Source organism: Vigna radiata, chromosome 11 (genome assembly GCF_000741045.1).
Source record: "Vigna radiata var. radiata cultivar VC1973A chromosome 11, Vradiata_ver6, whole genome shotgun sequence".
NCBI classification, from domain to species: Eukaryota; Viridiplantae; Streptophyta; class Magnoliopsida; order Fabales; family Fabaceae; genus Vigna; species Vigna radiata.
Window position 1 is genome coordinate 16,568,404 of NC_028361.1, and position 26,352 is coordinate 16,594,755.

The window sequence follows — 26,352 nt, forward strand, 5'->3', positions numbered from 1 at the left end:
AGATTATCTACCACAACTTTTTCTTATGTTTTTATCATTTTTTCACAAATTATTTTATTATAATTATTTACTATTTATAATTATGTAGGTTGATAATTTAATCATTTTAAATATTATAATGTTGTTAAATAATGTTTAAATAGTTTTAATTATTAATTTATTCATGGGTTAAATATGTTTTTAGTCCCTATATTTGGGGCGATTTTAATTTTAGTCCCTTTTTCAAATTAAGGTACAATTTAGTCCTTCAACTTTAGAAAACTCTAGTTTTAGTCTTTTTTACAAATTTTTTTTAACTTTATTTGTTGTTTCAAACACGTTTCATTATAGCATTTGGATTGTTTACACTGTTTGACACAATTTTGCTTCAATGCTAACTGAGAAACGTGCTTGAAACAACAAATAAAATTAAAAAAATTTGGTAAAAATGACTAAAACCAGAGTTTTCTAAAGTTGAAGGACTAAATTGTACCTTAGTTTGAAAGAGGGACTAAAACCAAAATCGCCCCAAAGTATAGGGACTAAAAACATATTTAACCTTTTATTTATTTGTTTAACTTGACTTTTTTCAATTTTTATCTTTAAATAGTAATAATTTTTAATTTTAATGTTTAATTTATTTATTTGTCAATTTATGTAACTTGACTCTTTAATTTTCAATTTATATCTTTAAATAGTTTTAATGTTTAATTTATTTATTTGTCAAGTTATGTAACTTCACTTTTTAATTTTCAATTTCTATCTTTATAATAATGTGTGGTATAATAGGCGAATACTTTGATTGTACTGCTATAAAATAATGAGTTGTATACTTCCACTTTGATTGTACGACAATAAATATATAAAAAAAAAATTAAAAGAATAAAATATCATTAAGTCAATCCACTAACTCACCAAGTTGTGGTCGAGCTTTCTGGCTTAACTATCAGGGTTGGTCGAGCTGGTTGAGCTAACTGAGGTGTGGCTGAGTTGTCTAGGTTGTTTGGGCGAGTTGGTTGGACTGTCTAGGTTTTGGATGTTCTGGACCATAGTTTCAAGGTTTTAGAGCTTAGGTTTGGACGTCCTTAGGGTCATTTAGGGTCTAGGATGGAAAACAACCTCAACATACTCCCCCATCACGCATAGCACAATATAAATATTTATAGACCTATAAAATAATAATATTGACAAAAAAATGCATATTAGAGACAGAACGCATTGAAACAGACAACACAACTTTAAACACAGGGGATAACATGGGAGACCACATTGCAATGAACAAGAAAGACATTTCAACATTGTGGGACAACCCCAATATTCAGTTTTGCAAAAATGAAATGCATATCACGAAAAAAAATTACCAAAGAATAAATTGAAACCCCAATACAACATTTAGTTACTTTCGACCCGATTCACCTCAAACCACCTCACAGTTCCAACTAAGAACATCCAAAAGATGACAACAAACACCTAAATTTCTTCACTAAACCCTAATGTCGTTCAATCAATCCACAATTTCACTCAATCAATCTCCAATTTGCATCATAACCTAAATCCTATTACTGAATCCTAATTTTGCACAATGCAACTTCAATGAGAACATCCTCAATTTGATTTTAATTATATTTTACTATTTTTTTAATGTTGAACGTAAAATGCCCTTACTTTACCACATTGTATAAAAAATCCAGATCAACATGCCATGTCAACGTATTTTTAAAGTTATTCAACCAATTTAACAATAAGGACATCTGTAACGATTTAACCAAAATTTAGAAACAAAAATGAATTAATTGAAATTAAAAGAAAATTACAAATACTTTTAATTATCTAAACTATTGTGTAATTGCTTTTCAAGTCATAATCATGTCCTTTAAATTCCAATATTTATAGAGTATCATGAGTCTTAGAGAGATTTGTTCTTCTAAATATTTACTCATTATAGGTTCTTTGAATTGTAGTGACTTTTTCTTCTTATTCTATATGATCAAGGGATAATTCTGTATCGTTTTTGTTTGTCATTTGACTTACGTTTTTTATCTTGTTTGTTTTTTTTCTTATATATCATTCTTTTTGTTTGGTGACAATTGGCCCAGTAATAATATGTTATCTTGTCATTTATCATCATCATGGTCTTAGAGACTTGATTGAAAAGTAATATTAAATTAAAACTTTAATTATTTAATTTTGTATTACATGAAGTTTTAGAATTGATTGACAAAATATGATATCAAAAATTAGAAAACTTAAACTTTATGATAATTGAGGACTGATTTGATGTGAAATTGTTAATTCTTTAATTTAGTATATATTAAAGAATTATCAAGAAAAATCATAATTATAAATAAAAAATATGTAGATAATAGTAAAATTTCTTTCGTAAAATAATTTAATTTGATAAAAAATGACGGTAAAATATTCACAGATAAAATATTATTCACGGATAAAATATTTGTTGATAAATTTTACGACAGATAAAAAATATTTAATAATGTTTATCAGTAATTATCAAGAGTTAAAGTTCGTTAATAATTACTAATAAATTTTAGTCATTAATAATTATCAGAAATTGGTTCTTTTTCTTTTTCTTCTTAGAACATTTCATTGAATTTAATTTAATAGAAAATTTGGTACCTATTTTATCAATAAAATTTACCAATGAATCTAATACCAATAGAAATATTTATCGGTAATAAAAGTTTTAAAATTTGTAAATAAAATTCGTAAGTAGAATTTACCTTTGAATTTCTAGTCAGTGAAATTTTGTCCATATGTACAAAATTTCTTGTAGTATATACATAATCTCAATTTTTATGTGGTATGTTTGGTTAAACATATCAAAATAAATTAAAAATATATGATTTATTCTTTACAACTCATAACCCCACAAGATTAATAATTAATTTTCATATTACATATTTAGTGAATTAATCAGACTAATCCGTTTTAAAAATGATATTAAATTTTTTGATATTTCAATATTTTATTAAGATGTCTATCATTTTCTTTTCTATGTTTTACTTTTTATTATCCAATTTTTTATTTATTTAATCTTATATTCCTTTTATTAAAACTTTTATCACTCTCAATATATATTTGAATATATCTCCCATCAGTAAACAATAATGAAAGCATATAAAAGTAATTATTTCTTGTGACAAGGAAAATTCAGACTTCCCATCATCTAATGAAGACTTCTAAAAATCTGTACTTGCGACGATTAACTACACATATTGAATTGAAGCAAAGTGAATGCATATATATAATTACAATGTCTTGAAGGTTTACTTAATTACTATTATCACATTTCCATTATCAACTCCAGAAGCTAGTATTTGGTGTTCTCACTATTGATCCTCAAAACATTGTTTATGAATGATTTGCCTTGATGCTCAGGTGAAAGGTAGCCCTTGTAGAAATCTGCTACCCCAATTGTTTTGAATAATGCTGGTGTTTCTGGAGTTACAAGAGAAGGTGCTGGACCTATCTTTCCATTCCATTCAGGACCACTGAATGTAGCTATGGTGAACCTTTCTTTCAATGAGTTCACCACTGCTCGATGCTCACTGCTCTTATATATCCCGTTTGTCACCACCTGTTAAACCATATACACATACCAAAGACAATAAAGTTAAAAAGAATTGTCAAGTTTATGAATGTTTATTAATCTTATTGTAAAGTTATAAATAAGCTTTTTTATACCTATTTTGTGTTAAAGATGTAAATTTTAACCTAACATAACTTTTAATGGTGTTTATTGTTTATAAAGGAGGAGATTCATCGAAAAGACACTATGAGTCTAACCATATTGTTAAGTACAAACAAAGTCCCACATCAAATAAAATAAGAGGTGCACATGAGTTTATATATAAGACACCTCTATTGATAGAAGAGTTTTTTGGAGTGATAAGCAAATTTGTGAAGACTTAGTCTGAAACGGACAATATCTTATCAGTATAGATTTTAACGACTTACCTCCAAAACATCTCCGATAAAAACCATGAAAGCATTTGGGAGGGGATGAACAGGAATCCATGTTCCATCTTTTTTGAGTTGGAGGCCTTCAACTTCATTACCCTGGAGAAGGATGGTGAGTGCAGAAGCATCAGTGTGAGGTCTTAGGCCAAGGACATTTTCTGGTTGGGGACATGGAGGATAGTAATTTATCCTTATTGCTTGTCCTGCTTCCCCTATTGACTCTTTAATTTCCTTTCCTCCTATATCAAGTGCTTCCCCAATAACACCATACAACTTCATCGCAAGCTCTCTCATCTCCTTGCAATACACCTCTAAATTCTCCCTGCACTCTTCATCTTTATCTTATCAATTTCATTTTCATACATAAAATATTCTTCCCTTTGAAATGTTTAAGATATAACAGTAGAAAATTGAAGTCTTATATTTAAAAAAAAAAGGAGAAAAATATATTAAAGAGGACCTGAAAGGTAGGGGTAGATTAGGAAATAGGTGGGGCTTCCTTAAGTAAGATGGAAGAGTTAAAATGTAGAAGCCATCCACCCAATACGACGGTTCATCTTTAGGCTTCGAAATCATTTGCCCAAATCCCTCCATATCTCCCTCTCTTTGCCAAAGCTTTTTCTTATCTTCCATTGAAAGATTGAACAGTTCTTCAGCTCCTCTCTTTACATCTTCCACCACTTCCATATCAATTCCGTGATTAATAACCTGTTTTACAACATCACAATTATCAAAACTTTTATAATCTTCAACATGCATATATCATTAATAATACGAAATGTATATCCGTCGAAAGTTTTACATGGACTAAAGATAAAATCAAATTAACCTGAAAAAAACCCCATTGTTTGCATGCAAGGTGTAATTTCTCGAGTTCAGGAGGCAAGAACAAGTTAGCTAGGTCAATGACAGGGATCTGATCAGACTTAGATAAAATTGGAGGGTCAATATTTGGAAGAACATATCTCTCTGGAACTTTGCTTAGTGCCTTCTTTGCTAGTTCTTTCACAGAAGGGTTTGATCCAATCTCTGCTATTTCTGCTTCCATAAGGCTATGCTCAATGTTCCCTTCTCTCTCTTTAAGACAACAGAATGATGTCAATGTAGCTATATATATATATATATATATATATTTACACATTATTAGCCATTAACACTTTCTTTTGTCTTCAAGTATTGCGATGGCTTTTAACCTAATGGGTTGACTTTATACTTAAATCTTGTGAGTTGGAAAATAATAACAAGAGAATCAAATGAAAAATATGAAATAGTTAATTTTTTATGCAGTATTATTTGATTTTAATTAAAACTACACGTTGATAATTCTCAAAAGAATTAATTAAAATAACTGAAATTAAGAAATTCAAATTGTGTAGGTATGTGATGAATAAAAATAGAATTAGGATAATTTTGTTTTATTTATTGAAAGGACAGTTGAGGCTTAGCTATGATCCGTTGACCCCAAATTTAATTATGAGAATAATAATGAAATTAAGGATTCATAGGAAATAAAAGGCTAAAAAAGGTATTATTGTGATTATGAATTCTTCTGCAAATGGCTTAGCTGGGGTGGCTTGTTTTCAGGCGCAGCCATGGGAACATATGCGGAAGAAACGCTGTGTTCCAATCACATGCCTTCAAATTTATGTCATATATAAATGGCTTTTATTAATTTGTAATAATAAAATATCTTAAGTTGGAATATAATTTAATATAATAATTTAAATTTTTCTGTTTTTTATTTTCTTATCTCTATTTGTAATTTATTTTTTTTTTGTTTTCTTATGTATTGAATAAAATTTCGACCAACCGTTTTAAGTAACGTCTATTAATGTTTATGACATTATCTCAGCAATTAAAATCTCAAAAAAAATTTAAAATTCATATATTTTTTTTTAATTTTAAAATTCAAAATAAAAAAAAAATAGTGATTTTTACTTTTTGGAAAGAAAAATATTTTGCAAAGATTAAAACGGAACAAAAATATATAATAATTACAAATTTATACATTCAGTATTTTTTTTATTAAAATCATTTTTTATATAGAGTAGTAATAATTTCTTTTTAATAAAAAAACATCTAAATCATACTGCCTTAGTTAATTTGTGAAGATGTTAATTTACATAAGGTTGATTTGTTGAATTATGATAATATATACTTTTCTATAATAGTAAAAAGTTAACGTATTTAATTATATAAGTGAATTTATTTTTCTTTAAAATTAATAAAATTATTACTGTTTTTATTATTATAATTATAAAATTAAATATAAATAATTTATATAATTTCATTGTGAATAGTTTTTATTTATTTTGTAATTAATTTTTAATTTAAAATAATATTAAGTTTCAAGAAAGCAATCAAATTAGAAGAAGTAATTAAATTTAAAAAAACGTCATTTAAAAGATAAAATTAATAAAATAATTATTTTAATTTTAAAAAATATCATTTAAAATATAAAATTGGAAAATAAATGTAAACGGGAGAATCCTTTGTATATAGATATAGATTAATATAGAATTTAATTGGATAAATTAACACTAATGATTTTCTACGTTACTACGTGTTCAATAGTAGATTATCATGTATAGAATTGAATCGTACATTATTTATTTTGATTAAAAATGTTTATAAAATCATGAAGGGAAGGACTTTAATAAAATAAAAAGCAATTGATAAAACATATATTATAATACATAATATTAGTTACGTTTTTGTGTTCCTCATGACTGGTTTGTTTAGTTTTTCTTTTTCTTTATCAAAACCTATTATAAAAAAATTTTACTATAAATTTAAAAATTTAATGAAGTCAGTATTAGTGCTAAAAATGAAATTTGGTAATTAATATATGCATTCTTATTATGAGAAATAAACCTTCTATTCCATTGGGTGTGCTATGACAGAAAAGAACAAATTTCTCATATTGTATTCTTGAAGTGATAAACATGGCAGAATAAATAATCATGATAAATTACACTAATCTTATTTTAAAAAATAAATTATTATTTGTGAACAACTAATTTTGGACAATACTCATCCTTGTCAATATCTGTTTTCATTAATTATTTTCGTTGTTGTAAGGAATGACATCTGCCATTGGTTTAGTTGTCAATGGCTTTGCTTCAAGAAATAAATATCCATGCTTTGCAGAAATTGTTATTTTTTTCCCATGTCTTATCATTTAAGCACGATTTGTTTTTCTTATTAAAAGCAACAACAAAAATATAATTTGTTATTATATTATATAATAATTAGAAAAGGTGTACAACGCTTATTAATCGTACAAGTTGTTGAACAGAAAGTGAAACAACCTAAATAAACTACAGTTTTCTAGTTTGACAAGTTTGTGCTTACGTTTCAATCACAAAAATATTGTCCAACGTTGTCCAGTGCTGCCAACCATTTTCTTCTACAAGTTGAAGATTTGAAAATAAGAAACTAATAAAATCAGTCAAATTAATAAAATAAAACATGGGTATAAGTTAATTACATTTTTCCAAAAAAAAATTAATAATATTTTTTACACTGATATATGTTTATATCACATAATATAATATTTACTTTGACATTATATATTTATACTTTTATCATGAGATTTTTTTTCAAATGTACATCCTTTAGTTGTCTTTTTAATGGTTGAAATAAGGGAAAGGAAAAAAAATATTTATCTAACCCGATATCTTCTTAATATGGGTTAAATATGTTTTTAGTCCCTATACTATCAAGCGGTTTTGGTTTTAGTCTTTCTTTTAAAGTAAGATACATTTTAGTCATCCTCCTTAAAGAAAGTTTGATTTTAGTCCTCCAATCTTCTCAGCTTTTCTGCCACGTCAATCTTTCCCGTTGTCAATGCTGCCGACCAACCACCATGCCGCCGCCGCAGAAACCCTAGCCGCCGCCATCCTCCATCACGCACCTCCACCTTCAACACCCAGACGCAAGCAACCTCATGCGCCACCACCCAACGCGAGTAGTGCCATTACGAGTTCAATCTCTCTGCCACCACTCTGTGAACACAATAAAGGTAGGAAACGTTTTCTGAATGTAATCTTTTGATGTGTTATTATTGCATTTGATTACACTCGTTTTATAATAATAAAAGAAAGTAACTGCTATTTCCCACTCTCCTAAATGAGTGGGATATCTCCTACCAGATCTCTGTTCCTAAAATTCAGCTCCNCAATCCCCTAATAATAGGTCAGCATAAGACCTTTTATTTAACTGCATAAAATAAAGGATTTTAATCTTTATTCAAACTAAATAAAACAACATGAAATAAAACCTGACAATCCCTCCCTTAAACTAAATTCCAAAGACTTTTAGTTTACTTCCGATGCTGTAATCATGCCCAACATACTTCTAATCTTCAAAAACTGCTCCAGCTTGAGTGGTTTAGTCATTATGTCAGCTATTTGATTTTGAGTGCTGCAGTGACTTAACTTGATTTTCCCTTCCTTAACCAGATCTCTCAAGAAATGAAATCTAACATCAATATGTTTGCTTCTGCCATGCAATACTGGATTTTCTGACAACTTAATAGCTGAATTGCTATCACACATAATCAAGCTATGTTTTTGTCGTTTGAAACCTATGGTCTCCAAAATTCTCATGATCCATATGCATTGACATGCACATGAAACTGCAGATATGTATTCAGACTCTGTAGTAGACAGTGTCACTATTGGTTGTTTTTTAGATGACCATGAAACTGCACATGTTCCTAACGAAAAAACAAATCCAGATGTACTCTTTCTATCATCTACATCACCTGCATAGTCACTATCTGTATAGGCCATCAAAGTTATAGCTTCTTGTTTCTTGTAAAGTATTCCCAGTTCTGTAGTCCCCTTTATATACCTTAGAATACGTTTCACAGCCTGCCAATGAATCTCTAAAGGATTCTCTATGAATCTGCTAATGAGGCTAACCACATACATCAGGTCAGGTCGAGTTGTTGTTAGATACATGAGGCTTCCAACTGCTTGCTTGTAGAGTGTGGCATCTGCTTTAGGCCCTGCATCATTTTTGGATAATTTCATTCCTGGAACTATTGGGTTCTTTACTGCATTGCATTCCATCATATTAAACCGAGCCAAAACTTCCTGTGCATATTTCCTTTGACATATAAAAATGCCATGTGAATTCTGCAAAACTTCAATTCCCAAAAAATACCTCATCTTCCCCAAATCAGTCATGTCAAAGGTTGACATCATAGACTCTTTAAATTCATCACACATGCCTTTATCATTGCTGGTATAAATCAAATCATCCACATATAGGCTTACAATAAGAATTTTACCTGCTGATTTTGTGAACAAAGTGTACTCACAGAAACATCTTTCAAAGCCATTCTGCAAGAAATATGCTTCTATTTTGTTATACCATGCTCTAGGTGCTTGTTTGAGTCCATAGAGTGCCTTCTTCAATTTATATACTTTTTCTTCCTCCCTTTTCTTGATGAATCCAGCTGGTTGTTGAACCTATATTTCCTCCTTTAGTTCTCCATGCAGGAATGCACTTTTCATGTCTAATTGAAATATAAACCAGCCATTTTGTGCAGCCATAGATAGAATTATGCGAATAGTATCTAATTTGGCCACAGGTGCAAATACCTCTGTGTAATCTATACCATAGTGTTGTGCATAACCTTTTGCCACTAACCTTGCTTTAAACTTGTCAACTTCACCATTCTCCTTGAGTTTTGTTTTGTAAACCCATTTTATTCCAATTGGTTTTAAATCTTTGGGAGCATGAGTCAATTCCCAAGTCTGGTTTCTCTCTATAGCCTCCATCTCTTTCACTATTGCTTCTTGCCACTTCTTATTTCTGACTGCTTCTTCATATGTTACTGGATCAGTTTCAGCTATCATAGCATCAAAGTATCTGCTTTCACCTTCTTCATAGTCTGCCATCCACACAGGTTTTCTCCTATTTCTTCTTGCCCTCCCTTTAGTTGGAATCTCACGTATTGGGGAGTGAGATTCATTTCTGGTGTGTATCTCTGTAGCTACTGTTTCTGGTTGTTCTTCCCTTGATTCTGCAGCTTTTGATTCTGGTTGCTCCTCCTCCACTTCAGATTCTGTTTCACTATTTTCTTCTTCTCTTTCAATAATTTCTTGATGATTTTCTGCTTCCTTCTGCTCCCATTTCCAGTCTTTGTTTTCTTCAAATACAACATCCTTGCTGATTATTATTTTCTTTTTGATTGGATCAAAAAGTCTGTATGCTTTGGATTCATCACTGACTCCAAACAGAACACACAATCTGCTCTTGTTATCAAGCTTAACTCTTTGCTGATCTGGTGTGTGGACATGAGCAAGACAACCAAACACACGAAAGTAGCCAACAAATGGTTTTATTCCACTCCATGCTTCCTCTGGAGTCATATCTTGTACTGCAGATGTAAGGCATCTATTCAGAATGTGTGCACACCATTTTGTTGCTTCTGGCCAAAAGATTTTTGGAACTTGTTTTCCAATCAGCATAGTGCGAACCATATTCATGATGGTTCTATTTTTCCTTTCAGCAACCCCATTCTGCTGGGGAGTATAGGCAGTTGTTAGTTGCCTTCTTATCCCTTGATTTCTGCAAAATTCCTCAAATTCTTTTGAGCAGAATTATCCTCCTTTATCAGTTCTTAAGCAAATAATGCTTTCTCCAACTTCTTTTTCAACTAGAGCCTTGAAGTTTTTGAACAAAGAAAACGTTTCAGATTTCTCACTCAGAAAATATAGCCAAATCTTCCTTGTTAGGTCATCAATAAAGCTTAAAAAATATCTCTTATTGCTGTTGGAAGTTGGTTTGATTGGCCCACANAAATCTGCATGAACAAGCTGCAGCTTCCTAGATGCTCGCCATTCTCCTTTCTTAGACATAGTNAGTCTGTGNTGTTTTCCTTCCAGACATTGTGTGCAAATTTCTTGAGGGGCTGTGATAGGAGGCAAACCTGTTACCATTTGCTTAGAAGCAAGATTACTCAAACCATCATAGCTTAAATGCCCGAGCCTGTTGTGCCAGAGTTGAGAATTGTTTTCTGCATTAATCTGAAAACACGTATCTGCTCCCATGGTTGCTGCTAATACAAACATCCTACTAGAATTCATTGGAATTTCCCATAGTATTCCTTTATCAGGATGTATAATTGTGCAAGTATTGCTTACAATTTTGATGCTCAGCCCCTTTTCCTGAAGTTGTCCTATGCTTAGTAAATTGTTTTTTAGTTCAGGAACGTAAAATACATGTGTAATAACATGCATCAATCCATTTATCTCCATTCGAATGCTCCCTTTCCCCATCACATTTATGTGAGCATTATTTCCCAGCTTGACTTTGCCTCTAAAGTTCTCATCTAATTCTGAGAACCATTCCTTGTTGCTACTCATGTGGTTGCTGCATCCTGAATCCAAGGACCAGTCAGCTTGCCTTCCTTCTTTGCTGCTCACGAGAGCCATTAGTAAGATCTCTTCCTCATGTTCTTCCATTTCTGCATAATTTGCTTTCTTCTCCCACATTGGACATTCATATTGAAAATGTCCAAGTTTATGACATTTAAAACATTCAACTTCATTTTTGTTAAATGTTTGTCTCCCTCTTCCTCTACCTCGGAAGGCTCCCCTTGTTCTCCCTCTTCCTCTGCCTCTTCCATATTTCTCCTCAAATACAGTTTGCATAACCCGCTCTTCTTCCACTGAACATGTCATTCGCTGCTCATGCACCAATAAACTACTTTGCAATTCATCTATAGTCATAGTGTTCATGTTGTTGGATTCCTCAATTGAACATACTACATAATTGAATTTAGTAGTCATAGACCGCAAGATTTTTGCAGTAGTGACACTCTCTTCTATTCTTTCTCTTGCTGCTTTCATGCTTTTGGCAATCTTTAAGGTTCAGCCAAAATATGAATTCACCGACTCTCCCTCCTTTATTTGCAATATCTCAAATTCCTTACGTAAAGCCTGCAACTGTGCTCGTTTCACCCTTGTGGATCCTTGAAATTTCTGCTTCATGGAGTCCCATATATTTTTGGACGTTTCGTCGTTTAGGATTGTGTCCAAAATCTCTCTATCTATTGCTTGATAGAGATAATTCTTTATCTTCAAATCTTTAAGCTGTTGTTCTTCCAGCTTTTTGAGTTCCGCATCTGTTGCTTTTGTTTTGTCTTGAACATCATCAATTCCATGCTCCACCAAGCTCCAATACTCCTTAGAACGTAAGAAGTTTTCCATTAACTTCGCCCAATGGTCATAATGACCATCAAATTTTGGAATAGCAGTCTGGACATATTTTCCGTTTTCTGCCATCTCGAAGTGCACTCTCAAGTTTTCCCAAAAACTCACAGTGTATCACTCTTCCCAATCCAATCCAGAAAACAAAGCTCTCTAATGTTTCTCTCTCTCACTCACGTGTGACTTTTTCTTGGTTCAGGCCCCTGTGAAGGAGCTCTGATACCAAATTGTGAACACAATAAAGGTAGGAAACATTTTCTGAATGTAATCTTTTGATGTGTTATTATTGCATTTGATTACACTCGTTTTATAATAATAAAAGAAAGTAACTGCTATTTCCTACTCTCCTAAATGAGTGGGATATCTCCTACCAGATCTCTGTTCCTAAAATTCAGCTCCNCAATCCCCTAATAATAGGTCAGCATAAGACCTTTTATTTAACTGCATAAAATAAAGGATTTTAATCTTTATTCAAACTAAATAAAACAACATGAAATAAAACCTGACACACTCTCCCTTCATCATCGCGAGACCGCCATCAAAACCTCGCCATCCTTTGAGAAAACGCAAAAAACGCACTAGTCCAAAACCCAGAAAACCAAGATCCTCAAATAAGAAAACATAGCAACCCAAAAAACCCCAAATCAAACCCAGAAACTCAAAAAATTTCTTCTTAATTTCGTTTTGGGAATAGAGGCATTGGGAAAAATTGTTGTGTTTTGGGCTAAATCTAAGGTTCATGTTTTAGGAAAGTAGACGACGAGAGAATGGGTGTGCTACTCTTCCGGTGGGTTCTGTCATGACTTTGTTGCTAACTTGCGCTCTAGGTTTTCTCCGACGAGCTTCTCCTAGACGACGAAGAGTTCGGCATCGAAGGTGGACGCTCCTCCTCCTTCCACTCCGATTCACTTCCACCTTCCACTGTCGCCACCTCCACCTCTCGGAAGAAGTTTTTGGAGTCCGCCTCCGATTCCAAGATCTAATTTACTCTCCAACACGCGTTCGGTGACTCCGATTTCTCCGACGCTGGCAATATCTCTGCTCGCCTCAAGACTTGGAGCCACGACGGCCTGGTTTCTTCCCTCTCTTCTCTCTTTTCCTCTGCTTATTATTATGATTTGAATATTTGATATCCGATTCGCTTCCAATCTACTTCTATTCAAATCCGCTAATGTTATGTCGCATTATTTCCCAAAACCAGACCCATAACAATGAGCACCGTGACTATGAAAATGGAGATCTTTGTTGCTTTCCCCACGTATCACATTGTCTTGTTCTTTTTTCTCTGCAGTAGGGAAAAAGGTTTCGTAAATGTTGAAGATAATGGGGCTTTGTTTGTGTGTTCAACCCTGAAACTTGATTTCCTTTTTAGTACAAGTTCTTCTTACAATATTTATTCATCTGCTTCAACAATGACTGTGTGGGTCTTCTGCTTTCTTTTTCATTTTTTTTCCATTGTATTTTATAATTTTGAGGTGAGTGGTGGAGAGGAGTAGAACATACCACACTCTCTCACAAAGAGTTTGACTCATCCATTCATATGAGTTTAGAGATAGTGGAACAAGAAGAGTGGAAGAAGCTTGGTGTGATGCAAGGAAGGAGACGGAGGAGTGAGAGGGACGGAGAGAAGCAGGAACAATTAACTTTGTGTCAGAAAAAGAAAAAATGAGATGGCACACCGTTAGCCAACTCAGTGTAATTTTAACGGTGTTAGTTTTGAAGGACTAAAATCAAACTTTCTTTAAGGAGAAGGACTAAAATGTACTTACTTTTAAAGAGGGACTAAAACCAAAATTCCTTGATAATTAGGAGACTAAAAACATATTTAATCCGTAATATATCAACTTTTGAAAGTGTCTCCATCTAAACTGAATAACCTTCACCGTTTAGCAATTTTATAACGTTAATGCATTTTTTATATAATAATTGTAACACTTAAATTATTATATAAATATTTTTATTTGTTATTTAATTAAAAATTAGAAATATTTTTTAAAATCATATTTTATAATAACTATATATATATATATATATATATATATATATATATTATATCTTTATGATCATTCATTCTCTATTATAAAAACATACATTTTATACAATTTTAATCTTTAAATATCCTAGTCTAGAATCATATTATAAATATCGAGATATTCTTCTATTACATAAACACTTTATACCTATCGTGATCTTTACTTTCATATGTAGTGTTGTAAAATGATAATTTGTAGTGTTGTAAACTGATAAATTTTGTAACATCTCATTTGATAATATATTACTATTAAATAAAACATTATAAATTTTACACAACTAAGATAAAAGTCATATAAAATATTAATAGAATTATCTATATTAATAACTATAATAAGATAGTATATGTACTAAACATTGCACACTACATAAATTTTCCAAAAGAAAAGAAATTTCTAGCTAGCTAAAGTTAAACAATCAATCCATCACATCATCACCTTCCACTAAAGACATATCGTCACCTAATTCGTCATCTGCTCACACTGTGAGATGATAATTACAATAGTAATAACAAAACAACAAAGACAAAAACATGGTAAGCCAGTATGCAAAAGAAACATAATAAGACAATTGAATCATATCGAATATCAGTTCAACATTTATACAGTACTAATTCATAAAAATATACATAACAGTTGACTCTAGACTCAATTATCTAGATACATGTCATTGACATAGGACTTCATTGTAGGTGTGTGCTTGTAGTAGTATTTATGCTTTTTAGAGTCATAATACAAGGGTTATCACATACCACTCACAAGGTTAGTCTCTTCACTTTTAAGACCAAAATCTAGGACCAAGACCTTCTATCATTCTCTCCTCCACCTCATTCCTATCTATATGAGTTGGACGATTGATAGTATATCAGGATACCTCCTTTCTGAACTCTCATATGTCAAAGCATACATTAAACATCAACATCAAATAGAATTTCTCCTTGAAATTCTCTCAATAACAATACTACACAAAATCATAATGAATATCCTCATCTCCATACATTCAATTATGTTACTCACAAACATAATTAATGATTGTACAAATCAATACCAAACAACTAAAAAGAAGAAACAAAACTACTATATAGACTCACGTTCAACCAGAAACCTCTTGTACAAAGATGACACTTAATGCCTAACTTTTCATAACTCATATCAAACAGTAAACTTAAAGCAACTTATCATATTCTATTTTTTCGTTTTCTAGTCTTGTATATGTAGCCACACAAAACTTAAAAAATATTACTTAAATTATTTTATCATTTAGTTTAAAAAACAAAAGATATATTAGATATAGATAATTTTAAATTTTAGTTTATAATTTAAATAAGTACACAGCTTTTCATCAAAGCGCCCATGGCCTAATGGATAAGGCGCTTGACTTCTAATCAAGCGATTGTGGGTTCGAGTCCCACTGGGCGTGTCCCTGCTTTTTTATCTAGTAATTTTGTTTTTTATTCATCTTCTGTTTCTATGTAACTATTCAATTGTTCTATCATCGAAAACAAATTATAGAACTATAAATACAGATATTTGTTAGCACTTTGATTGTGTCAAAACCTGTCGGTAACTTTTTACTCAGATATAATCATGGTAAAAAAATATTTTCATTCTATAAATCATCAACTTTTATTTTTAAATATTATTTTTAAACTTTCATCCATAAGAAAATTTGCATTTTACTTTTCCCTTAAAATTCTATATATTTATATCACCTTATTTTACTTTTGAAAATACTTTTCTAGAACTAACAATAGAATGAAAAAAAGTATTAGAGGGGAACAGAGTAAATAAAATTATTATGTCAAATAATTAGTCAAAGTTTATAGTACTTCTTCAAATTTCTTTCTCTAGAGTTAGTTAATGCCCTCTTTCTACTAGTTAAGTTGTTCTAAACTCCTTTTTGGCTTAAAAGTAAAAGGTGAATATTTTTACAGCAGCAAATGAAACAGTTTTAAAAATAATTTGTATATAAACTAATTATAATTTACAGAATTTCATTTCATTTCTTTTATAAACTTTTATGAAGAAAATTGTCCATGCATAAACTAAGGAGTGTAGGTCTCAAAAGAAACATTTAATAACTCTTCTTAGTTCCAATTTTCTTGGCATGTAATATTTTAAATTCATGTCACATAAAGATTTACACATTCAACTTATATCATAATATGTACATATCTGTTTTTATTATTAATGTGTTATCATCATAAAAAATTAACATTAGATTCAGCTAATATAATATTTTTTTATCAATAATATCTGATTTTTTTTAATGATGCACAGTCATAATTAATAAAATCATTATATCTTATGTAAAGTAATCATAAATATTGTGTTTGAAAGGAAATAATTATATCTAAGTATTCAATTATGTTTCCCTCAAAGAAAGAAGGAAATTGAATCTAAGTAGGAGTTAGGTGATTTTGGATCTTGAGAACATTATTTAGATATGATTTAGGTTTGCCAAAATGCTGGGGTGAAAGGTATCCCTTGTAGAAATCTGCAACCCCAATTGTTTTGAACAAAGGTGGTGTTTGTGGAGTGACAAGAGTTGGTGCTGGACCTATGCTATCACTCCACCCTGGACCATAGAATGTAGCTATGGAGACTCTCTCTTTCTCAGAGTTAACCACTGCTCTATGCATCCTGCTCTTATATATTCCATTTGTCATTACCTGTAAAACCATGCATATAGCTTAGGCTTCAAAATTAATCTTAAGCGAAATTATTAATTTACTGTAAGTGAACTTTAAAATAGTGATAAAGAATAATTAAGAAAAAGAGGAAGAACCTGAATGGCAGTGGTATATTAGGGAATAGGTGTTGGTTCCTTAAATGAGTTGGAAGTGTAAGAATGTAAAAGACATGAACCCAGTCTGATGAAGCTTCTTTTGAACCCAGCGTTCCACCAAAGCCTTCCATATCTCCTGGTTTCTGCCAAAGCTTTTTTTTCTCTTCCATTGGAAGCTTGAACAGTTCTTCAGCACCTCGCTTCACATCTTCCACCAATTTCATGCCAACTCCATGATTAACCAGCTGGATTATTACATAGCCACAATTTATTTATTTATAGACATTGAAATGAAAAGGGAGGAAAGAGATGAAGATGGTAACCTGAAAAAAACCCCATTGTTTGCATGCAAGGTGAAGCTTTTGAAGTTCAGAACCCTTGACTTCTTCAGACAGCAACTTGTTTAGGTCAATGACAGGAAGCTCTGGTTGAAAGTATCTCTCTGCAACTGTGGTTAGTGCTATTTCTTTCACAGATTCAGTGAGAAGAGAAGATCCCAGCTTTGGTTCTTTTGCTTCCATCATCACAGATCCCTATAGACTCAGATGGGTTTTCTCTGATCTCAATGTTTAAGACTTTAATGCCAGAGATTTTTCAAAGACACCAGTCCGATAGTTGAGGCTTTTCGTCTTTTCTTGACCACATCAATGGATACAAGAAACAAACGTCATCAATGTACCTTATTCAATTATTTAGTTTTAAATGTGTGAAATTATGTTTCATGAATTAAATAATCTTAATATTAAGTTCTGTTTCAAATAATAATATCATATTAAATCATTAACTATTTTATAATATTTAGAAAATTTAGGGATCAACAAAAACGATGTTAGTATAATTAACTTGTTTGCACATGCTTTGTTGGGTAGCTTATTTTGAAAAACTTCTTTTAACATTATTTTTTAACAATTTTTTGACAACATATACGTGACAGTTTGTAATTGGTTCGTTTTAAATATTTTTTAAATATAAATTTAAATAGATCAATAAAATGATGACACGTGTCCCATTATAAAAGAAGTTGTCAAAAAGTGTTGTCAAAATATCATTGTCCTCCTCGGAACAACAAGGAATAGTACACGTGGCATTTTCTTCCTTGCACGTCACTTGTTCAATGCACATGGGTGTGGTATGAATTTTTTGTGATGGCCCACTGAATAGTAGTTTTATTAATTAGGTTATTTATGGTGATCACGTGAAAGAAACCAGATAAGATCAAAGAGGAGTTAAAACATTTCATAAGGACACATCGAATGAAAGTTTCCTTCTATTAAGAAGTAGATTCTTAAAGGTAAAAATTATATGTACTATGAAACTATGAGAGTGAAGTAACACATCCTTCTCAATACTTAATTAAAACCGATGATTCTCAAGGCTTAGATGAGTGTTGACTCATATATCTAGTAGGTTGTGTGCATAAGGTAATATTAATGTCAAAGAGATTAAAAAAAAAAGAATTCTTACCTAAGTAATTTACCAAACCTAGTTAGTTTTCATGAGGGTTGAGAATGACCAGACATGTGGTAGTTGTTAATGAAGTAATGGAAGAACTAAGAAGTAGAAAGAAAAGTTGTATCATTGTAAAATTTGATTATGAGGAATCTTATAACTTAATTGGAAATACATATTACATAGTGGAAAGATTTAACTTATGCACTAGGTGAATAATTAGAAGAGTTGTGTAATCATCAACATTCCAATCCTTATCAATGCTAGTCCAACTTTGGAATCCAAACCAACAAAAGGAGAAAGAAATCCATTAATACCTTCGTTGTTCTTTATAGTTTTTGAAGGATTATAAGACAATATTAGCAAACATTTAGAAAAAAAATGTTAGAAGGATAAGAGTGAGAAATAAGGAATTTATGACCAATACGTAATAAATTGAATATTTAGATAAGAATATTTCTAAATAATGTCTTATTAAATATAAATTGTTAGAGTTCATTAGTAAATTATTAAGAGTTGAAGAAGTAAGTTGAATAATAATAAAAAATTAAATAATTGGATCATCAAAGTGTTGCAATTAAAATATTAGAGGTGAAAAAATGAACCAATCTTCAAAAATACAAAAAATAAATAAGACTAGCCAAAATGGACTAGTGGATTGAAAACTTCAATTTGATCCACTAAATTTTAGTGGGATGATGGACCAGTTCTCAAGCTATCACTTACTTTGTCGGGCCCATAAAGTATTTTGAGTTCGTTTGTGCCATTTGAGAAATTCTTATTGTATTTTGGGGCACTTATGCAACATACAATGAATAAGTCTTTAAGAACAATGATAATTCATGTCTCAAGAAATGAATCTTATTCATATTCTTAGTCAATATTTACTATAATCTTGAGGACTTATGACTGATGATATGGACATCGACACCAACTCTATACAAGAGAAGCCAAACAATGTTGTTGTGTCATATATATCATCTTTGCAAAGCAGTTCTCAAACATTTCAAACATTGAAGTTTTCACTAGTCAAAACTTTTGCTAATGGCAAGAACATGTGTTGAATCCGTTAGACATCTATGAAGTTGTCTTTGCTCTTACAATTTCCATACTCTAGGACCCTTGCAAAACACATTGAAGATTGAAAAGACGTGAATAACGTTTCATGTCACACATTATCTAATGATTTGTTTGATGTGCATTGTTCTACAAGGAAACTAAGATGTTAAAGGTTCTCTTGTTCTCAAATATATTGTGAGAAGATGTCAGTAGACAAAGGTTTGTTATTGGAAACTTCTAGCATTGGGAGATTGTCGCCCATAAAAGTGAAGTTGAGTGGTTAAAAAGCTTTTTAGCAAACATTCTCTTAAGAATGAAACCAACATCATCTATATCAATGCATTGTGATTGCCAATATAGTTATAACTAAAAACAAAACTTACAATAGAAAGAAAAAAACTTGTACAATTAAGACATAATTTGATAAAACAACTACTAAAGATTGTACCAATTTCTATTGATTATGCTATTAGAATGGAATCTAGCATATCATTTAACGAAATACCTAGTGAGAAACATGATTTTAGAAACATTAAAGGGAATGTGACTCATGCCACTTTCAAGCAAACAAGTTATGGAAACCTAACCTTTATTATTGAAAATCTTATGAATATGGTTTATATGGATAAAAAAAAGTCACCAGTTAACTTTACTAGCACTCATATTGATTTAATATCAAATTTTTTCATTTTTAAAGTGAGTGAAAGTGCTAGATATAACTAAGAGGTTAAACTTTGTAGTTAAATATCTATGTGCTATAAAGTATTTTATCTTCTAATAAAGTTTTTATTGACTCTTATATCGCTTATGGGGATGTGTGATTTAACATACACTTGATGAAATCATCTATATGAGGGTCAAGTGTGATAATGCTAATTCTTACCATTATCTAAGCATAATTTTAGTAGCAAAATCAACTATTTTCTAGCTTAAAAACTTGCTTAATTATCTCTTTGATCTTGTTTTTATAAGTTGTGTTTTGGGATACATTGATGTAATTTCATCACCAATCCCCTTATTTTGTAGCTAATATAGTGCTTGGAAGAACCTTCACCAAAGTATAGAGTTTAACCAGCCACAAAAGCAAGCAAATTTGTGCAAAACTAGAGGAATCATAAAAAGCAAAACGCCTAGCGTTGAGCGCCCAGGCCTGGTGTTGAGTGCCACTCCTTAATGATGAAGAATTGCTGAGTTCAGAGACTAGGGCGTTGGGTGCTCAACCCTAGCGTTGAGCGCCCATTTTCTAGAAATTAATTAAGGCGTTGAGCGCCTAAGCCCAGTGCTGAGCGTTGGTCCTTTATGAAGGCCAAATGTCAAAACTCGAGAGTAGGGTGCTGAGCGCTGTCGGTGTTGATGTGACAAATTTGTCTATTTAGCTCGAGAACGCGAACAAAACAGGTCTTTGGTTCTTTGGAGGCGCGATTTCACTGTTGGAGCTCATGGAGGCTGCGATGAGCTTGCGGGACATCTTCTCCTCTTCCTTTGGGTCTCCTTCTTCTTCTTGTTGAGTACAAACAAAGTCTCACATCAGAAAAAATAAGAGATGGACATGAGTTTATATACACATAAGATACCTCCATTGATAAGAGACCTTTTGGAGTGGTACCGAAAGCAAATCCGTGAGAGCTTGGCTTAAAGCAGACAATATCTTATTAGTGTGGAGACTTATGCGTATGTGTGAGTGTGGAGCCCCTCCCTACACTTCTATCATCCATGTTTGTAAGCTCTAAGGTTCTCCATGGAAGTGGAGAACTAGATCCATCTTGTTGGGGATAATTATAGCCTATGAATTCTTGTATAATTATTGAATGATTCGAATATATATATATGCCTTTTTCCTTCAATTGCTAGTTTCTTGTTTCAAATCTTAATGCTCACATGTAATGAAATGTTCATAGCTTGATTTGTGGTTCATGGGGTATAGAGACGTATCTTATGACCTAGATCTGAAACAAGAGGCCTCGTGAGGGCTTGAATTCTAGGGATGGAGCATGACCCGTTGGTGTTCTTAAGATCCTAGTTCTTAATGCAAGTTTTTCTTATTAATTGATAATGAGATTGATTGTTAATAGGGGATCTAGGCTCTTTCACCTAAGGATTAGGGATAGAGTAATTTTGTGGGTTAACATTAGTTAATTGTTGGAGAGGAGATGAAATTGTATGCATAAGAGTGAAATATGCGAAACCTAACTTTAGCAATATCATCTCATACCATTTCTAGTATATTCCAATTCCAAGTGCCTTTAAATACAAAAGTCCAACCCTTTAATTATTTGTAAATTTACTTCTTTGTACTTGTTTGTAAATTTATATGGTGTTCTTGAGTTTAAATGAGTTGTTAACCGTACAATTCTCTAATATTATGAGTCTCTTAGGAAAATGATACTTAGTCTTATCATTTTATATTATTTGAAAGGATTCGGTACACTTGTCGAAATGTAGTGTTGTATCATCTATTAACAAAGTGAGGTATAGGCAAAATCTTTAAAGTATTCATGAATACTGTGCATGTGTATGACCCATTGAATGCAACACAACAAAAATAACAAGAATTGTGAGAGTGTATTGTGATTAATAAATCAGTAACATAGACCAAGTATTATAGCTTGTTATACCAACTCTATTGTTTTGTTAAGTTTTTAAATTTAAGATCAGTTTATATAGCTTGTTATACCAATTCAGACACATGAAGACTCATGATTTTCTACTTTCATTATTCTATCTTTTGTCTTTTGTAATTTTGTAATATGTGAGAGATTATTGTAAAAACAGAGTATTGCAAATGGTCTGCAACGTATGCCCCTCCTTTTTAGCTATTCGCTGTAGAGAGGTTGCCTTCTTTTTGGAATAAAAAATCCATGAATGTGACGTTGCCCCCTCTTTTCCTTATAGTTAAACAAAATCCTTCTTCATTTTCTCAACTAAGGGGATCTATGATCTCATAGGTCAAGTATTCTCCACTCATAAATAAGTGTCTCTTCTTAAAATCACATCTTCTATCACTTTCCTCTCTTATCCTCTATTTTCTTATCTGAGTTCCTTACTATCAACTAAAAAGTTTTCATTGTATTCTAAAAGATTCCACAATATATGATAGATAAATCCTTAAAAATAATAATCATTCACATACAGTGAAACCGTTCTTGTTCATATTCTCAATCATCTACTACTTACTTCAAAGTAACAATGTAAATTTAATATTTGTTTTATGTTGTAAAATTTATAGATTAGAATGTGAATGTTTACTTAATAACAAATTGTATCGTTTAATTTTGCAGAGTCCGTGTTTAAAGTATAATGCTGTTGAAATTTCAAAAAATTTGCGTTATGTATTACATTAAATAAATTTTAAATTTCTGTTCAGTTCTGAACAGGGTTATTTCTCCTCTCTTTCCATGCAACCAAACACCTCTTAAAATATTTACTTGAAATTAAAAGCTTGAGCATGCTAATCTGTTATATAATGGGTGATCTATCAGCAGCTAAAACACAGGATAATATACTTTTTTATGGCGTGGTTAGTTGCTTAAAATTCAAATTCCAGATTGTGAAACTTGCGAAATCGTATATAATCTACTTGTATAGACAAGGGAAGAATTGAAGAAACATTTTTCTTTGATTTTGTGAACATGATTATGTACAAAATGTGTTTGTACTGGTGAATGGCCTTTTGAGAATATCAGAGAGAGTAAAGTAAAAATTCTACTCTTCCTATTTTCTCGCTTGAGAGATAGCCTGCCTCAGGTATTTGAAAGCTTTCTGATAATTTAAGAAACCCAAAAACCAGAAGTCAAAGTTGTCCACTGTAACTATTTCTATGTACTTTTGTGAAGGCTTCTTCACATGATGACTTTGGTTAACACACCTTATCTTTTCAAGTGGGATCACAACCTGTAATCATAAATATAGTTTTCAAATTTCATGTTAGAAAACATTAAGAGAAACATATTTATTAGTGTAAATATATGTATTCGTGTGTGTTACCTTGTAATGCATTCTGATCAAATGACCATTGGAAGAATATGCTTTGATTGATCTCTCACTGCAAAAGGCAACTTTATCAGTGGATATGAATAACAGTCCTGCTAGAGGACCAGATGTGGTTGATATGTAACACTGAGATGCTTTTAGCAGTTTCTCTCCATTTTTTACACTGAATAGCTGCATGAACACTTTTTCCACTCCTCCAACTTGAAGAATTCTAGCTCCTAAGCTTAGTTTTCCTTTTACTGTATCAGTTATTCTTGGCCCAAGTTTCACTGCATATCACCAAAAATTTATCAGCCAACTGCAACTTTTTAATGAGTAACTATGTGTGTATATATATATACACACACACTAAGCTCTTCCTGAATTAAAAAGATATGTATAAAAAGAAAACATACCATGTTCTCTGAGTCCAGTTGCAAAGCTGTTGGTTTTTCTCCCAAGCTTGTTCACCCTGTTAAGAACTGAACCTACTTCACCTGAAAAATGTAACAATTAATAAGTGTTTTTAATATAATCATACACCTTCATTGAATAACCATATAATAAATGATATAATATCTCACCTTGTTTTGAGCTTGTTGCAGATGTGTTGTATTGGGTAGCAGGATCAGGTAAGTATCTGTGTTGTGATATTTTGTCACCCAGGTATGCTGCTGAAGAGAATGGAAATCCAATTAGCATCTCTTGAAGAAAGGCTGCCATAATATCTAACCTTAAAGAAAGCCTCTTCTTCTGTGATCTCCAATTAGATATACCAAGTGTGGTGGATGAGGCCTTGTGGTCAGAAGATGTATATATATATATATATATATATATATATATATATATATATATAGCAATGGAAACATAGAAGGTGAATCTTGAGCTTTTTTTCAGATGAGTCATATGCTTGTCATCATGAAAAATAAAGGGAAAATGGTTATTCTGTGGTTGGAGATAGCTTTTTGAGCTTACTTTTATCACAAAATGAATGTCATGGCTAAAGGTCCTCGTCAAGATTAACGAAAAAAAAGATCATTACCAAAAGTTGATATAATGAGTATAATAAATATGGTAAGTTCTTAGTGAGCAAGGCTTGATGATGATGGCATTATTGATTATGAAAATGAAAATAAATAGGTACAACAGTTAGAATATTGAGGTCGGTTAAGCTGATTAGTCGGTTCCTTTTAGGGCAATCATGCTTTATTCAAAATTATAATGAAATGATCTCTTCAAAAGCTCTTTGCCATAAAATATATTAAAGGAGAAGCTTTTTGTGAATAGTAATAAGCTTTCTCACAATATATTTTGGGAACATGTCATGTTTAGTTTGAATATTTTATGACATATACCAGACATAATACGATGTATTAACTACTTTTCTGGTATAATTTCTTGTGTGTGGCCGTCATAAATGAGCTTTTCGTGCTGGCAAGTTAGCTTTCTGATGCCATACAAATATGCTATCTCAAGCATTAAGATATCAAATCTAGAGCAAAACCATGAAAAGAAAAAGGAAAACACTCCACTATTTGTATGAAAAACACTAACAAAAATACTTTTCACTTATGTTATTTTTTATGTGAGAACTCCGACGTTATAACTAGTGATATTAAATTAACGTTGGAGTTAGAAATTGGCGTTTAAAACCGACGTCCCATAGCAACGGTTGCTAAGTCACACCAACGTCCAATTAGGACCAATTGGCCATCATATTAAAATTGGACAAAATTTACGTTTGTTTTTCATTAACAAATGTCAATAATTTCCGTCTTTTTTTTAATATTTTACTTATATTTATAATTTATCCAAATCTGAAAAGCTTAAAATAAAATATAACACAATTTAGAAATTTTTTTAACACATTATATATCAAAACTAAAGTTATTAAATGTTAAGACAAGATCGTTAAATAAATTTTGTTTTGAAGTTTAAAAGAACATCTAAACGAAATAGTGTTGAATCATTTAAGATGAAAGATAAGAAACACTAAATATTACACCTTAAGTATTCTAAACGATATAAGAGTGTCTAACTAGAATAGTGTCTAACAAATATTTGGGTGTCTAGAATAAGCGCTAAACATTATAAGGAATTCAAACAAAGTATCTAATATGAACAACATCTAACGAAAGTTTAGATAAGCGCTAAACGCCATAACTCAATATCCTAAACAATCCTTAAACAGACAATGCTAAAAGATAATACTTGAATTATCCTAAATGTTTAGGATCATTTAATGCTTTAAAGCATGTACGATAAAAATACAATGTTCCACATCAACGCTAAAAGACAATGTTAAATTTCTTGTTCTACATCAACTGTTCGATAAAAATACAAAAAGAGTTTCCACTGTGCTTTTGTGAAATTTGTGATCTAATTGAAGGCCAGAGTTGTTAAGTGTTGCACAAGTCCCTTGGAAGAAAACAATATTTATCACTTGTTATATGTGACTTTTGTGAAATTTGTGATCTAATTGAAGGCCAGAGTTGTTAAGTGTTGCACAAGTCCCTTGGAAGAAAACAATATTTATCACTTGTTATATGTGACTGGTGCACTTTTCTTATAGTTGGTTTTCCATTAATAGATAAGTTGAGTCACACCCATGTTGAACCAAAGTCAGGTCGACACATGAAGGGTCAAGTTGGCGCATGTCAGACAAAATCATGTTAGGCCTATATTGGGTCGAGTAGAGTCAGACTCAGGTTAGGCTAAGTAGAGTTAGGTCCATGTTGAATTGAGTCAAGTTAGACTAGCTAACGTCATGTCAAGTCGAGTTGGAATCATGTTAGGCTTAGTTAGACCCACCTTAGGTTAAGTCATTTGGGGTCACCTTGAGTTGAGTTAAGTCGAGCCCACTTTGAGTCGA

General features: G+C 31.5%; 3 protein-coding genes and 1 non-coding gene across 4 annotated transcripts; 1 reads left to right on the forward strand and 3 right to left on the reverse strand.

Annotated features, from left to right (window-relative positions):
- Positions 1–3,097: 3,097 nt before the first annotated feature.
- On the reverse strand, positions 3,098–5,037 carry LOC106776830 (probable 2-oxoglutarate/Fe(II)-dependent dioxygenase). The gene is made up of 4 exons (XM_014664294.2): positions 4,787–5,037; positions 4,418–4,665; positions 3,955–4,279; positions 3,098–3,574 (listed from the first exon to the last, which is right to left on the reverse strand). Exons 1-4 carry the CDS (start codon positions 5,003–5,005, stop codon positions 3,308–3,310), a joined length of 1,059 nt encoding a protein of 352 aa, XP_014519780.1. The 5' UTR covers positions 5,006–5,037; the 3' UTR covers positions 3,098–3,307.
- A 10,525-nt stretch (positions 5,038–15,562) lies between these two features.
- On the forward strand, positions 15,563–15,635 carry TRNAR-UCU. The gene has a single exon. It is a non-coding gene; the product is annotated as a tRNA-Arg (tRNA).
- A 906-nt stretch (positions 15,636–16,541) lies between these two features.
- On the reverse strand, positions 16,542–17,632 carry LOC106777472 (protein SRG1-like). Its single transcript, XM_014665051.2, has 3 exons — positions 17,327–17,632; positions 17,004–17,248; positions 16,542–16,887 (listed from the first exon to the last, which is right to left on the reverse strand). Exons 1-3 carry the CDS (start codon positions 17,525–17,527, stop codon positions 16,884–16,886), a joined length of 450 nt encoding a protein of 149 aa, XP_014520537.1. The 5' UTR covers positions 17,528–17,632; the 3' UTR covers positions 16,542–16,883.
- A 5,428-nt stretch (positions 17,633–23,060) lies between these two features.
- On the reverse strand, positions 23,061–24,295 carry LOC106777400 (GEM-like protein 4). The gene is made up of 4 exons (XM_014664983.2): positions 24,065–24,295; positions 23,897–23,977; positions 23,496–23,770; positions 23,061–23,402 (listed from the first exon to the last, which is right to left on the reverse strand). Exons 1-4 carry the CDS (start codon positions 24,201–24,203, stop codon positions 23,223–23,225), a joined length of 675 nt encoding a protein of 224 aa, XP_014520469.1. The 5' UTR covers positions 24,204–24,295; the 3' UTR covers positions 23,061–23,222.
- Positions 24,296–26,352: the final 2,057 nt, after the last annotated feature.